The sequence below is a fragment of the Colletotrichum abscissum genome (genome assembly GCF_030869225.1).
Source record: "Colletotrichum abscissum strain IMI 504890 chromosome Unknown Scaffold_17.1, whole genome shotgun sequence".
Lineage (NCBI taxonomy): Eukaryota > Fungi > Ascomycota > Sordariomycetes > Glomerellales > Glomerellaceae > Colletotrichum > Colletotrichum abscissum.
In genome coordinates, this window is record NW_026850065.1 from 672,584 (window position 1) to 684,077 (window position 11,494).

Sequence of the window (11,494 nt, forward strand, 5' to 3'; positions counted from 1 at the left end):
TACTATCGCCAACAGCAGCAAGGATATCGATATCTGTTGCGGTTTGCGTCCCAACGATTCCAAATCTCACGGTCGTCCTTCTTGGGGACCCGTTCTCCAGGTTAAACTCCCCAGAGCCTGGAACAGAGGACCTGATCGACATCCACGATGGCTTTCTTTGGCACACAACTTCTGGGTGCGTGCCCGATGCGGCGACCCCCCCCTTGACCCTGGGGGCGTGGGCCTTAGCGGCTCAGTGACGCGTCATCCACCTTGTCTCACATCGGCGCTCCAATGGTGGCTTGCGTGTTGTTCCCAAACCCGTTGCCACCCCACATCAGACTGCACTCCTTTCGTCTGCCACAACTTCCCACAAGGTCGTAGACAAGCGACTCTGCAATTCTCCATAATGCCTTATTCACAAATTAGAGAGCAAAACACCAGAGCTTCCAGCGAGGGGTGGGCACGGAAACACCTCATTACCTACTGGGCTGCCACTTTACCTACAGGTGCCAAAGCTTCCTGGGGCTCAGGAAACCTCTCATTCCATCAGTCCACATCGGCTTTCGGCAGAGTTGCCAAGGGGGCTTGCATCGTGACCAGCCAATTACACTTCTCCCACCTCCCGTCTGCAGAGTTCGGACCTTTCATATTTTCGTTCGGGCTGGTTGGTGTTTTGAGGAATTGAATGTGTGCGGAATGCTTTTAGTTGCTCAGATGGTCGACCTCTCTTCAAGACATGAAGACATGGAAACGAAACGTCTCAGTGGAAACACCCAGTTGGATAGGCTGTTGTAACGTGCCGCCAGCGGGAAGGTTGCACGATGAAGGCATTTCATTCCATAATGGGACGAACGAGTGCTAACGACATCGAAAGTCTCTTATGGCCCTCCCGACCCTGTGAAGACATAGGCATCGAGTTGTACCTGGTCGAGAGTCGGCATAACCCGATGGAACCGGGGACCTGATTGGATCGTCCTCATCCCGACTGAGAGAGCCGGACTCCGATTTACGCGAACTTCAAAATGAGAAGGGCTACGAATCCCTCTTCCTAGCATCCTGCCCATCAACCCGGCCTTGTCACGAGTGTGCAAGATCGCGACTCATGCTCTCACAAGACGTGTGGTTTACTTCCAGCACTCTCAGTTCCAGCACATTCAAATCATATTGGACTCCGCCCCGGGCTGCGTATTCGATCGTCCTCTTGGCCCCCATTTTGCCCCTTCCCTTGACCTGTGAAACCGGGTTGGCCATGATCCCAAATGTCGAGATGACGAACCATTGATTCGTCCAAGGTTTCGTGCCTCTGAATATTCGTTGCCTTTTCGTTTCCCCTTCACCGCTGCCCGCAGGCGCCCCGCCCCCAAGTTTCCGGGTGCCCTTTTGCATTCGCAATTACACGTTAGCCGCGCTTCAGATCCTTTCCGGATAAACCAGCCTCGGGATAGTCAAGCCACATCACTTATCGCTCAATCACCCTCCGTGACTCGACGAGAGGAACAAACGGCGAGACAAAGCTCTGTCTACAGATGCCGTTGTCGTCGAACTGCTCTGTATTTCTCTCGGCCCTGCTACCCAGGCTCCCGGGGCTACTTGCGTGGTCTGACCCGGTCCATCGCCGTTTGTACACAAGGGAGGGGGGGCGGCCAAAAGAAACCTCGAGCGGGACGCGCGTACCCTGGACCCCCTTCCGTCCCTCGCCGTTCCCCCCATGGAGGCAGATCAGACTCGAGAAGGACGGCGACCGTCTAGACAATTTGGGCTAGTGTCATTCGATGCCCGCCCTCTAAACCTTTCTCAATCGCCTTGCTCGCTCTTGTCCGCAGGCGAGGTATTAAGGTATTGGTCTCTTTGGACAAAGGAGGGTGCCCTGGGCAGGGCAATACAACGAATCCCGGTGGGATATCTGGGCCAACCTCTATCCAGAGCCCCAGTTCTTTTTCATCCGGTCTTTTGGTTTTGATCTTGCCGAATATGCTAATTGAAGCTGGTTGATAGGTTAGTTACCTGTGGCCTCGTCCGGGGGTTGGGCGTATATTACACCTGGTCCTTTACCGAGAGACTTCGAGAGTATGTCTCTGTGTTCGTACGGGACGGCGGTGCCGTTCGGGGCTCGGGGGGACTTTGTTGGAGGAAGAATGGGAATCCACTCAGGCCACGACGCCAAGCGGATATTGGACCCTCCATCCCCCTCGCCCCCGTGTTAGAGGGCCGACGACAGCAACGTCAAATTGAGTGAGGCTCTTTCTTTGCGTCTGACTCTTGCTTCTTGTCAATGTCAGCACTGCAGCAGCGTGGTCAGGTCCAGCGCGGCTTTCGCGTGTAAGTCGTACACAAGCCTCGTGTCACGGGCAGAGTGATCTGGTGTTTTGAGATTGGAAGATGACGCACACTCGTGGGCAACGGGTCGTGGGGGAACGTGGAGGAAGACCGAAGTCTGTCTTCCTTTCTCGGTGCCTTGTCCTACGGCCCCCTTACCCTTGCCTGTCGGACTGTCGCCGCTATGATCTATCCTGTCCATCGTCATATCCCTCTTCAGGCTTCGTGGGGTTCATGACCCGGCGACGCTGGACGCAGGAGTAGACTCCGGCTGGCGGGGGTTAGAGAGACACGGCAAGAAGCGAGGCTATCAAGGCGTCAAGGTTGGTCGAGTGGCCGACGTTTGACAGCATGGCGTGAACAGATGGAGACAGAGAGGGAGGGAGAGGCTTTGGCACTCCCCGACAGGGTTGGCCTCGACGGCGAGGTTGAAGCTTAAACTACGTAAGCCTGGTTTGGTTTCTGGTTTCTAGCTTTGACTTGGTGTCGGGCTACGCGACTCTGGCCCCATCTGGTGTGTCCTCGATCCCGATACCCGTGGCGTCGATAACATGAGTTTTGGCTTTCAATACCGGATGGCATGTAGGAAGTGGGAGAGCAAGGGAAACTGGGCTTGTCTTTTGCCTTTTGGGACGGATAAGGATTCTGGATGACGCTTTGCTGGCGAGTATCAAGCAGACGAGCAACAGAGGATGAGGCCCAAGGAGTGCGGACGGTCAACCCATATGCCGGCTCCTCCAGGTGTCCTCGATGGCCTCACTTGTGAGCTTCTTGACGCTTTAGGTGGCCAACTCAGCAAGCATAGTCGAGTGACTGATGGACCCGAACAGCCTTACTGTTAGTCCGTCTTACAAGCCGGTCGGTGTGTTCACCTATCACGGCGGGTATGCGGGCACTTTCTCCGGGTGAGCTCTGCTTCTCTAGAGGCTTAGACGCGCGGTACGGGAGGAAGATGGGCCGAGAGTGAAGCCATCACGTACCTTCTCGCTACTCTATCCTTGCCAAACTCGGGTCCTCTAGGCCTAGCGTCTACGGATACGGATACCTACATCATATGGGCTATGGAGTATGGACTATGGAGTAGGAAGTACGGATGCTTCCACCTCGCTCTCGTGTTGGACTAATGCTGAGGGCCACTCGTTTGTCGTCTCGCTACTACACCCCACGTCACGAAGGGTGGAGAGACTAGAGGCAGGCAGGCAGGCTAGGAGGTGGAGGGACGAATATCCGTAAGGTCGCACGGTCATGTAGGCGACGCCGAGAGAGGAACGGTAAAACGGGGATCCTTGCCCTGGTCCTGGACCTGAGCGTGGTTAGGTAGGTAGGCAGCCTTGCCAGGTCGACGTCGAATAGATATTGGATGGTAGACGACAACGGCTGTGCGGCATGGGTAATGCGAAGGTTTCTTCGTTTGTTGTTAGGCGAAGTAGGCGATGTGGGCAATTTACGGATGTGCGAGACAAGCTTTTTCTCGCTTGGTGTTTTGGGAGGTAGGTGGTGGTGCCCATATTCCGAGGATGGCAAATACGGATTGACTTTCCGGCGCGAAGGGAAAGGTGGGAGAGTGTTTCGGATCTCTCTATGTTTGATGGAGTCGGTATCCACGGAGACTAGCATGGAGGTTTCTGTAGGGGTGATGTGGTGAATTGATGTGTTGAGTTTATCTACATTGGTGTTGTGACGTGCGTCTATGTTTACGCGGAAACACTATCTCGATATCGTGATATTTGATGCGTGTGGATGTGGTGTTTAGTATTTAGTGTTTGGCATGTAATCACCAGATATTCAACTCTTCACTTCCCCCGCACCCTTTGTCTATCAAAAGACTTGTGAATCTAACATCTGAAATATTGAAACTAAACTTGACTTGTGTATCTGTACCCCGTCCTTATCCACATACACATGAAGAAGGGCAACCTGAGTAGAAGCGAAGAGAAGACAGGTACACAAGAACTCAACCAATAGAGCAACTAGTTCGCCAAACAATACGTGTATTCCTGTCGTTGTCTGACGAGTCCTTGGCTTGGCAGTCTATGTCGAATCAAGGCTAGGCTCGTAAGCTTATACCGTACAGTCCTATCCGATCTGGTCGCTGCTTCACTGCCAAGACATACTGACGACGAAGGAATTGCGCGGCCTATATGACTTCCTGCTTACGCTGCAAAGAAGCTACCCATACGTTTCTTGCATGCCCTTATTCTCGTTCTGATGTTGCCTTTTCTTTGTTACGTAGAGTATCTGCACACGCAGTACCCTTGACTCTTCAACTACCGCGTATCCCTCGCTGCTCTCCCTTCCGTCGCCGGGGCAAACTCAAGGACCCCTCTGATATCAAACACCAGATCATTCGGGGAACCTATCAAGACATATCGGCCGGTCGTCATGGTGTCTATGTAAGATGGAAGAGAGACAGAGAGAGGCAAGAAGCAGGATTGAGCAAACCAACCCACGAAGACTAGTCGAAGCGAGTGGCATAGGCAATATGAGAGAGAAAATGTAAAAAAAATAAAAAAGTCCCATCTACATCCATTCGATGCTATACTTTTTCAAGTCTACCTCAAGTACCCTTTACACAAGAAAGATTTTCAGATCCCAGGAACAAGTAGCGCCGAAAGAGAACCGAGATAGGTACCTAATGCGACATGTGCAGACTAAACTTGGAAGCTTGGGCGGTACCCTCGCTGAGTGAGTCGGGAGATGGGTGTAAGACGACGAACTACTGCCTGACTGAATATCTTCAGACCAACAGTGGTGGCTCGAGGGAACCACACGGCCCAACGTGTCAACGTCCACTCTCCCCCTTCGTCCACCGGACCTAGTCCGTCCAAGCCTAATTCCATCTCTTAACCGTTTTTTTTTTCAACGTCCACTAAACACAAGGTACCTCAAACAGAGACAATCATCCATCCCCCTTTCACCTCTCCCACTCGTTGGCACCAAAGTATCTCGCAGGGAGATCCACCTCCCAAATAGGCCTCTCGACAAGAACAGCCTCAAGCGAGGGCGTCTCGCCCTTCTCCCCGTCGGCTCCGGCTCCCGCAGCGCCAGCAGCGCCGGCAAGGGGCGCTATGCCCAAGATGGGACGGTACTTGTACGTGTACCACCACCTCGTCTTTCCCTCGGCGCCGGCCTCCGTCTGCGTCTCGCGGTTCCGGTTCCGCAGGGCCGCGAGCTCGCCGCCCTCGCTATCGCTGGCATTCTCCCGGTCGTTCTCGTCGTCGGAGTCGCTGGATTCAGCGCCGTCAACGTCCATGGCGTCCTCGTCCTTGGCAGGGGCGTTTTTCTCAATGTCGTCCTGCCATTCCTTGCCGCCGGCCTTGGAGCCGACGAAGCGGTCGACTTGCTGCGGGACGATCGCGCCGACTTCCATTCGGGCTCCGGCGCCGCTTTCGGGGCCGCCTCTGCGCTTGCGCTTCGTGCCGGCCGCGTGCGGTACGAGGGCGCTGGTGGGGTCCTGGTCCGCTGAGCCCGAGGGGATGCCGAGGTCTTGGGAGAGGTCGAGCATGAAGAGGAAGGAGACGCCGTAGATCCAGATGCGGGGGCCCTGCCAGAGGAGACCCTTTGCCAGGTCGCGGGTGTCGCGGATGGTGGCGGGGAGTCTGGAGATGGGGTTGCGGCGGGACCACGAGGTGAGGGAGCCGGCGACGGGGTGGAAGGCGAGGATGTGCCACGCCGTCGTGACGGCCACGAGGGTGTAGTCTGTCGTCGGGGCGCCGTCGGTGGCGGCGACGGTCTCGTCTGAGAAGGAGAGCACCACGGGCGGCGCGGGGAGTCTGGGGATGAGGGCTGCGCGGGGGTTACGAATCCAGCTCTCGGTTGAGGAGGTGTCGTCCTCGTTTGACGAGTCCTCGCTGTCAGAGTCCGATGACGCGGCTTCGTCGTCGTCTTCGTCTGAGGTGGTGTCCTGCGGGTTTCCGAGGACCCAGGTGTCGATGTAGCCGGTCAGATCCGCGGCTGCGAGCATGCGGCTGTCGGGCGAGAAGGCGAGCTGGGTGATGGTCCTCTCGTAGTTGCCGAGGCCGGCCTGGGGCTGCTGCTTGGAGGTCTTGCGGTCCAGGCGGCGGACGACGCGAGGCTTTTGGATGGTGATGGTGTTGTCGTCGTCGCTGCGGATGACCTTGGCGATGAGGACCTTGGATCCCTTTTGGACGGCGGCGATGTAGCTGCCGTTGGGCGACAGAATAATCTTGCTGGCGCCGTTTGAAAAGGTCTTGGGCACGGCGACGGAGGCGAGCTTCACGTCCGAGGGCTTTGTGGGGTTCTGGTGCTGCAGGTGGAAGGCCTTGACGTCGGTGCCGGTGGCGGCCACGAGGAATGAACCGTCCGCGGTGATTGCGGCCGAGGTGATGTTGGACTCGCCCTTGACGAGGATGGTCTTGAGGAGCTTGCGGTTGTTCTCGAGGTTCGCGTCTGCGTTGGCCTCGGCGCCGTCCTCGCCGTAGAGGCCGTCGAAGGACTTTTGCAGCTTCCAGATGTGGATTTCTCTGTCCCACCAACCCACGACTAATCTTGCTGCCGGGGCACTGGTGAGAGGCGGTGACTGGGGAAGACTAGAGAGGGTTCTGTGGTTCTCGCGGCCGAGCTCCTTGAAAGGAAGGACGACGGGGGAAGCGTCAGGGCCTTGGGAAGCTAGTTAGCAAGCGCAAAACGCATTATGAGAATGGGATATCATACCTCCTGAAATAACAACGCTCATCTTGTTGCTCTCGAAAGAAGCCATGGCCTTGACGTCGTGCTCGTGGTACTTTCTGCTCCAAACCTTGCCCCATCGGGCGCCTGAAGCACCAGAGGTCTTCTTGTACAAAACGGTACGACGGTCCATGCCACCGCTCATGATGGCGCTTCCGTCAGCACTGGTGGCAAGGCTGAGAACGTCCTGCTTGTGGCTCTGGATGCGCTGCATCTGCGTGTACGTCTTGCCGTCCCAGATACAGACCTGGCCGGTCGAGTCGGCCGAGACAATATCCCCGGAAGGCAGAACCTTGACGCTCCAGACAATGATGTCCTTGGCGCCTCCAGCCAGATCGGCGCCGAGGGTCATGGTCCGCACCTTGTTGCCGTTGCGGGTATCGTAGGCGCAGATGGTGGAGTTGGAGCAGCCAACAACGACGATGTGGCGCGACTGGAAGGCAACGCTGACCATCTGGACCTTCTTGCTGGGAGACTTGACAAGCATACGCTGGAAGCGCAGGTCGTTGTCTTCGATGGAGTATATGGCGAGCATGCCGTCAATGGTACCAGCGACGAGACGCTTGACGGGATCGGAAGGGGAGGCGGGAGGCTGGGCAGCGAGGCACCAGATGTCGCCGTGCTGGCCGCTGGCGTGGCGCATGGGGCGGCCGGTCTCGAGGTCCCATTCGGTAACGGCGGAGGTGTATCCGATGCTGAAGAGACGCGAGGTCGAGTTGGCGTCGGGATCGTTGGCCCAGACGAGGCCGTCGACGGAGCGGTCTGAGCCGGAGCGGAGGACGGTCTCCTGGAGCCAGGAGCCGCTCAGCGGGTTCCAGATCTCAATGTCGCCATTTGCGCGACCGACTGCGAGACGGGTGGCGGTCGCTTGGGCCTTTGAGCGGGTGGAGGGGTGGGAGAAGGCGAGGGCGTTGATGGCGGAGGGCGGGTAGGGGACGAAGCGGCAGCGATGGAGGTCCATTGCGAAGGGAACCGTGGGTTGGCCTCGAGGCCTTGCGATCGTGGGTTCCGGTGGTCAATTGGTAGTAAGATTGATCGGCCCTATCGATCTCGCGAGGAGCAGCTGTTGAAAGCAAGCTCTTGGGGTTCGGCGTGGTGGTGGTGGTGAGGCTGGCGAGGTTTGGCGGGTTGCAGCTTGTCTTTTTTTTCCTGCGACCTCTGCTCGTCCTGCTTTGGCAAAAATAAAATAAAAAAAATCCACGGCTGCCAAAAAGTTTTGTCGGCGGTCGGAGGATGCAAAAAAATAATTAAGGTGTGGTCTGTGCGCGTCGTGCCCCTCCACCCCGCTGGCGGCACGCATCTGAGAGGACGAGAGCGCCAAGTCGCATCTCTTGAGTCTTGATTCCTGGAGGAGTTGGTTGCAAAGTATGATGCTGATAATTCTACCTACATGATGCTCAGTAAGGTATATATCTATAATTACTTTCTTTCCGACTACAGGAGGTACATTTGTTATGTTGCTTCATATGTAAGGTCTTACACCTCACTCCGCAAAGAATGCACTGCTATTGCTGCTTATGTCATACTCTCGCTTACATAAGTCTATCGAGGTCTATTCGAGCCACGGCGTCTTCCGCAGCGGCAGTCCAGAGAAGCACCCATTATTGGCTGCAAACATGGCTGGACCCTTTTCATCTGCAAAGGCTAAGGTGATGACTGCGCGCCAGTAAAATGCAACGATGGTTGCTGCTTGTTCTACCTTAGTCGTGGGAAGCGCGGGACCCGTCGAAACCGATGCGCCGGCCAACTCCGATGGTTGTCGTACTTGCGCTCTTTGCTTTGCACTCGACCTGGATATGTTTCGTGTCGTACCTATCATTTGGTACTTGGTCAGTATGGTCATGAATGAATACCCAACATGTTCAATATGGTAAACATAGGTATCTTAGTAGACGTGCCAAGTGGGAAGTCACTTACCTTGATGGTCCCAATGGAAGTTGGAACTTTCAGGGATCCCTTGGCCCTTTTTTGCAGCCCCTCATTCCTTGTCTCCGAGTTGAAACTGCGACAACTAAAAGTCGCATGGGAACTTTGGCAACCCCTGCTCTCTTGCTCATCCGCTCGCCCATCTGACAGTGTGAATGCAAACCGACTGCGTAAGGTAAGTCCATGAGTGTGCCTTATCAATCAGCTTCCGTCCCGTCACATTCCTGGGCATGAAAGCTTGCTGGTTTTAGGAGTGTCGTGCAGCAGCTGCCAAAAGTCCCACAGATTCGTCATCCTCCTCTTTCACAAGTACACAACCCCTCCCCCTCCCCCTCCTCCTCCTTGTTCCGAGCTTTGTCACGATCGCGCCGTTGTGACACGCGCATTCCGACCTCGCCTGCAGACTCTTTTTTTTTTCTTCTGCCAATCTTGCGTTGCAACCAACTCAGCCCTTTTTTCTTCTTTAATTGCATCGCATTGCAACCGCGACACCCACATTGCAGCGATTGCGCGGAATCCAGCCACCACCTCCACCACCACCACCATCGACACACCACTACAATCCGCGATCATGGATTTCAACAGCTCGTCGCCTTTCCCCGAGGGCGTCATATCCTTCTTGGATACTGATCTCTATAAGCTGACGATGCAATGCGCCGTCTTCAAGTACTTCAAAGACGTCCCAGTATCCTATGCATTCACGAACCGCACCCCCGAGAAGAAACTCTCGAGAGCTGCCTTTAAGTGGCTCCAAGAGCAAATCCGAAGTGAGTCGACAGAGAGAGAGAAGCCCCTCCAAACCCCCACCTACGACTATCGAGACGCAAAATACCTGTGACTGACTCACCTCGCGCTGCACCTGAACAGAACTTGGCAACATCTCCCTCTCCGACGAAGAATACCGCTTCCTCAAGACGCACTGCACCTACCTGACCGACGAATACGTCCAGTTCCTCAAGGAATTCCGCCTGCGGCCGAGAGAGCAGGCCGTCGCGACCTTCCACCCCGTCGGCGACGACACGGGAGCCGACTCGGACATTGGCGACCTCCACGTCGAGATCAAGGGCGCCTGGCTCGACACCATCCTCTACGAGATCCCCCTCCTCGCCCTCACCTCCGAGGCCTACTTCCGCTTCATGGACACGGACTGGAGCTACGAGGGCCAGGAGGACCAGGCCTTCGCCAAAGGCATGCGCCTGCTCGAGGCCGGCTGCACCTTTTCCGAGTTTGGCACCCGCCGCCGGCGCGACTACCACACCCAGGCCCTCGTGTTCCGCGGCCTCGTCAAGGCGAGCAAGGAAGGGGAGAAGAAGGGCCTCAAGGGCAAGCTGACGGGGACGAGCAACGTGCACCTGGCCATGCGCTTCGGGATCCCGCCCGTGGGCACCGTCGCGCACGAGTGGTTCATGGGCATCGCTGCCATTCACAACGATTACAAGGCCGCGACGGAGCTGGCGCTGCGGTACTGGGTCGGCTGCTTCGGCGGTAAGCTCGGTATTGCGCTGACGGATACCTTTGGCACGCAGGAGTTTTTGAGGTCGTTCAGTCAGCCGGTACACGCTCTCGATGGCGACGAGAGCAAGTTCAAGACGGCGGACGGGAGCAGGCTGTTGACGTACGCCGAGCTGTTCCAGGGCGTGCGCCAGGATAGCGGCGACCCGGCGGATTATGTCAAGATGTTGCGGACGTACTACGACAGCCAGGGGATCAAGGATAAGAAGACAATGGTGTTTTCGGACTCGCTTGATATTGAAAAGTGCCTGGAGTACCAGGCCATTTCGGAGGCGGCGGGCTTCACGCCGACGTTTGGCGTTGGTACGTTTTTGACGAATGACTTCAAGCATTTGAAGACGGGTGCCAAGTCGGTGCCGTTGAATATTGTTATCAAGCTGAGCTCCGCCAACGGAAACCCGGCAATCAAGATCAGGTCAGTTCCATCCCTTGTTGCTTCTCCTACTGCAATTTTGGTGCCGTGTGCTAACGGAGACTGTCCAGCGACAACATTGGCAAGAACACCGGTGACAAGGCGACGGTGAACAAGGTCAAGGGCGAGCTTGGTTACGTTGAGAAGGAGTGGAAGGGCGGTGACGAGACCCAGCGTTGGGGCAAGGACGAAAGCAAGGCATAGATATGTGGCGAGTGCCACTTAGAGCTCGTCTGGCGACAGATTATGCAAGAGCCAAGGAGGGAGGAAGATATTGCAAGAAAGTACCTAGATGAGCATTACGAGACAAGGGTGGGAAGGCATGGTGGGAAGGCATGGTGGGATTGGAAACGCATTGATAATGACGGTAGCCGGTGTAGACCTCGCGAGATACCTATCGGATACATGAAGCAGTGGCATATGGCCAGCAGCATTGGCATTGGACATTTCTTCCTTCTCCGTCAGATGTGTGCTTCTTGGGAATAGCAATGGCTCGATATCTTTGTGGCCTGCTCGCTTCTGTGATGAGTGTTTGAATATGTCGACCACGAGCAAAGCAATAGACATGTGTGACCGATGCCATGAATTCCTCGGGGAAGCAAACTCAAGTTCAAGCTCTATCGTCTGACTTCTTGGCCATCTTACTGGTGTTTGTGT

General features: G+C 55.9%; 2 protein-coding genes across 2 annotated transcripts; one reads left to right on the forward strand and one right to left on the reverse strand.

Annotated features, from left to right (window-relative positions):
* Positions 1-5,212: 5,212 nt before the first annotated feature.
* CABS01_07888 (U3 small nucleolar RNA-associated protein) lies at positions 5,213-7,948 on the reverse strand (the record flags this gene model as incomplete). Its single annotated transcript, XM_060541250.1, has 2 exons — positions 5,213-6,918; positions 6,973-7,948. The coding sequence occupies 2 exons, from the start codon at positions 7,946-7,948 to the stop codon at positions 5,213-5,215; spliced, it is 2,682 nt and encodes an 893-aa protein (XP_060402750.1).
* Positions 7,949-9,484: 1,536 nt separating this feature from the next.
* Positions 9,485-11,041, forward strand: CABS01_07889 (nicotinate phosphoribosyltransferase; the record flags this gene model as incomplete). Its single annotated transcript, XM_060541251.1, has 3 exons — positions 9,485-9,680; positions 9,781-10,840; positions 10,909-11,041. 3 exons carry the CDS (start codon positions 9,485-9,487, stop codon positions 11,039-11,041), a joined length of 1,389 nt encoding a protein of 462 aa, XP_060402751.1.
* Positions 11,042-11,494: the final 453 nt, after the last annotated feature.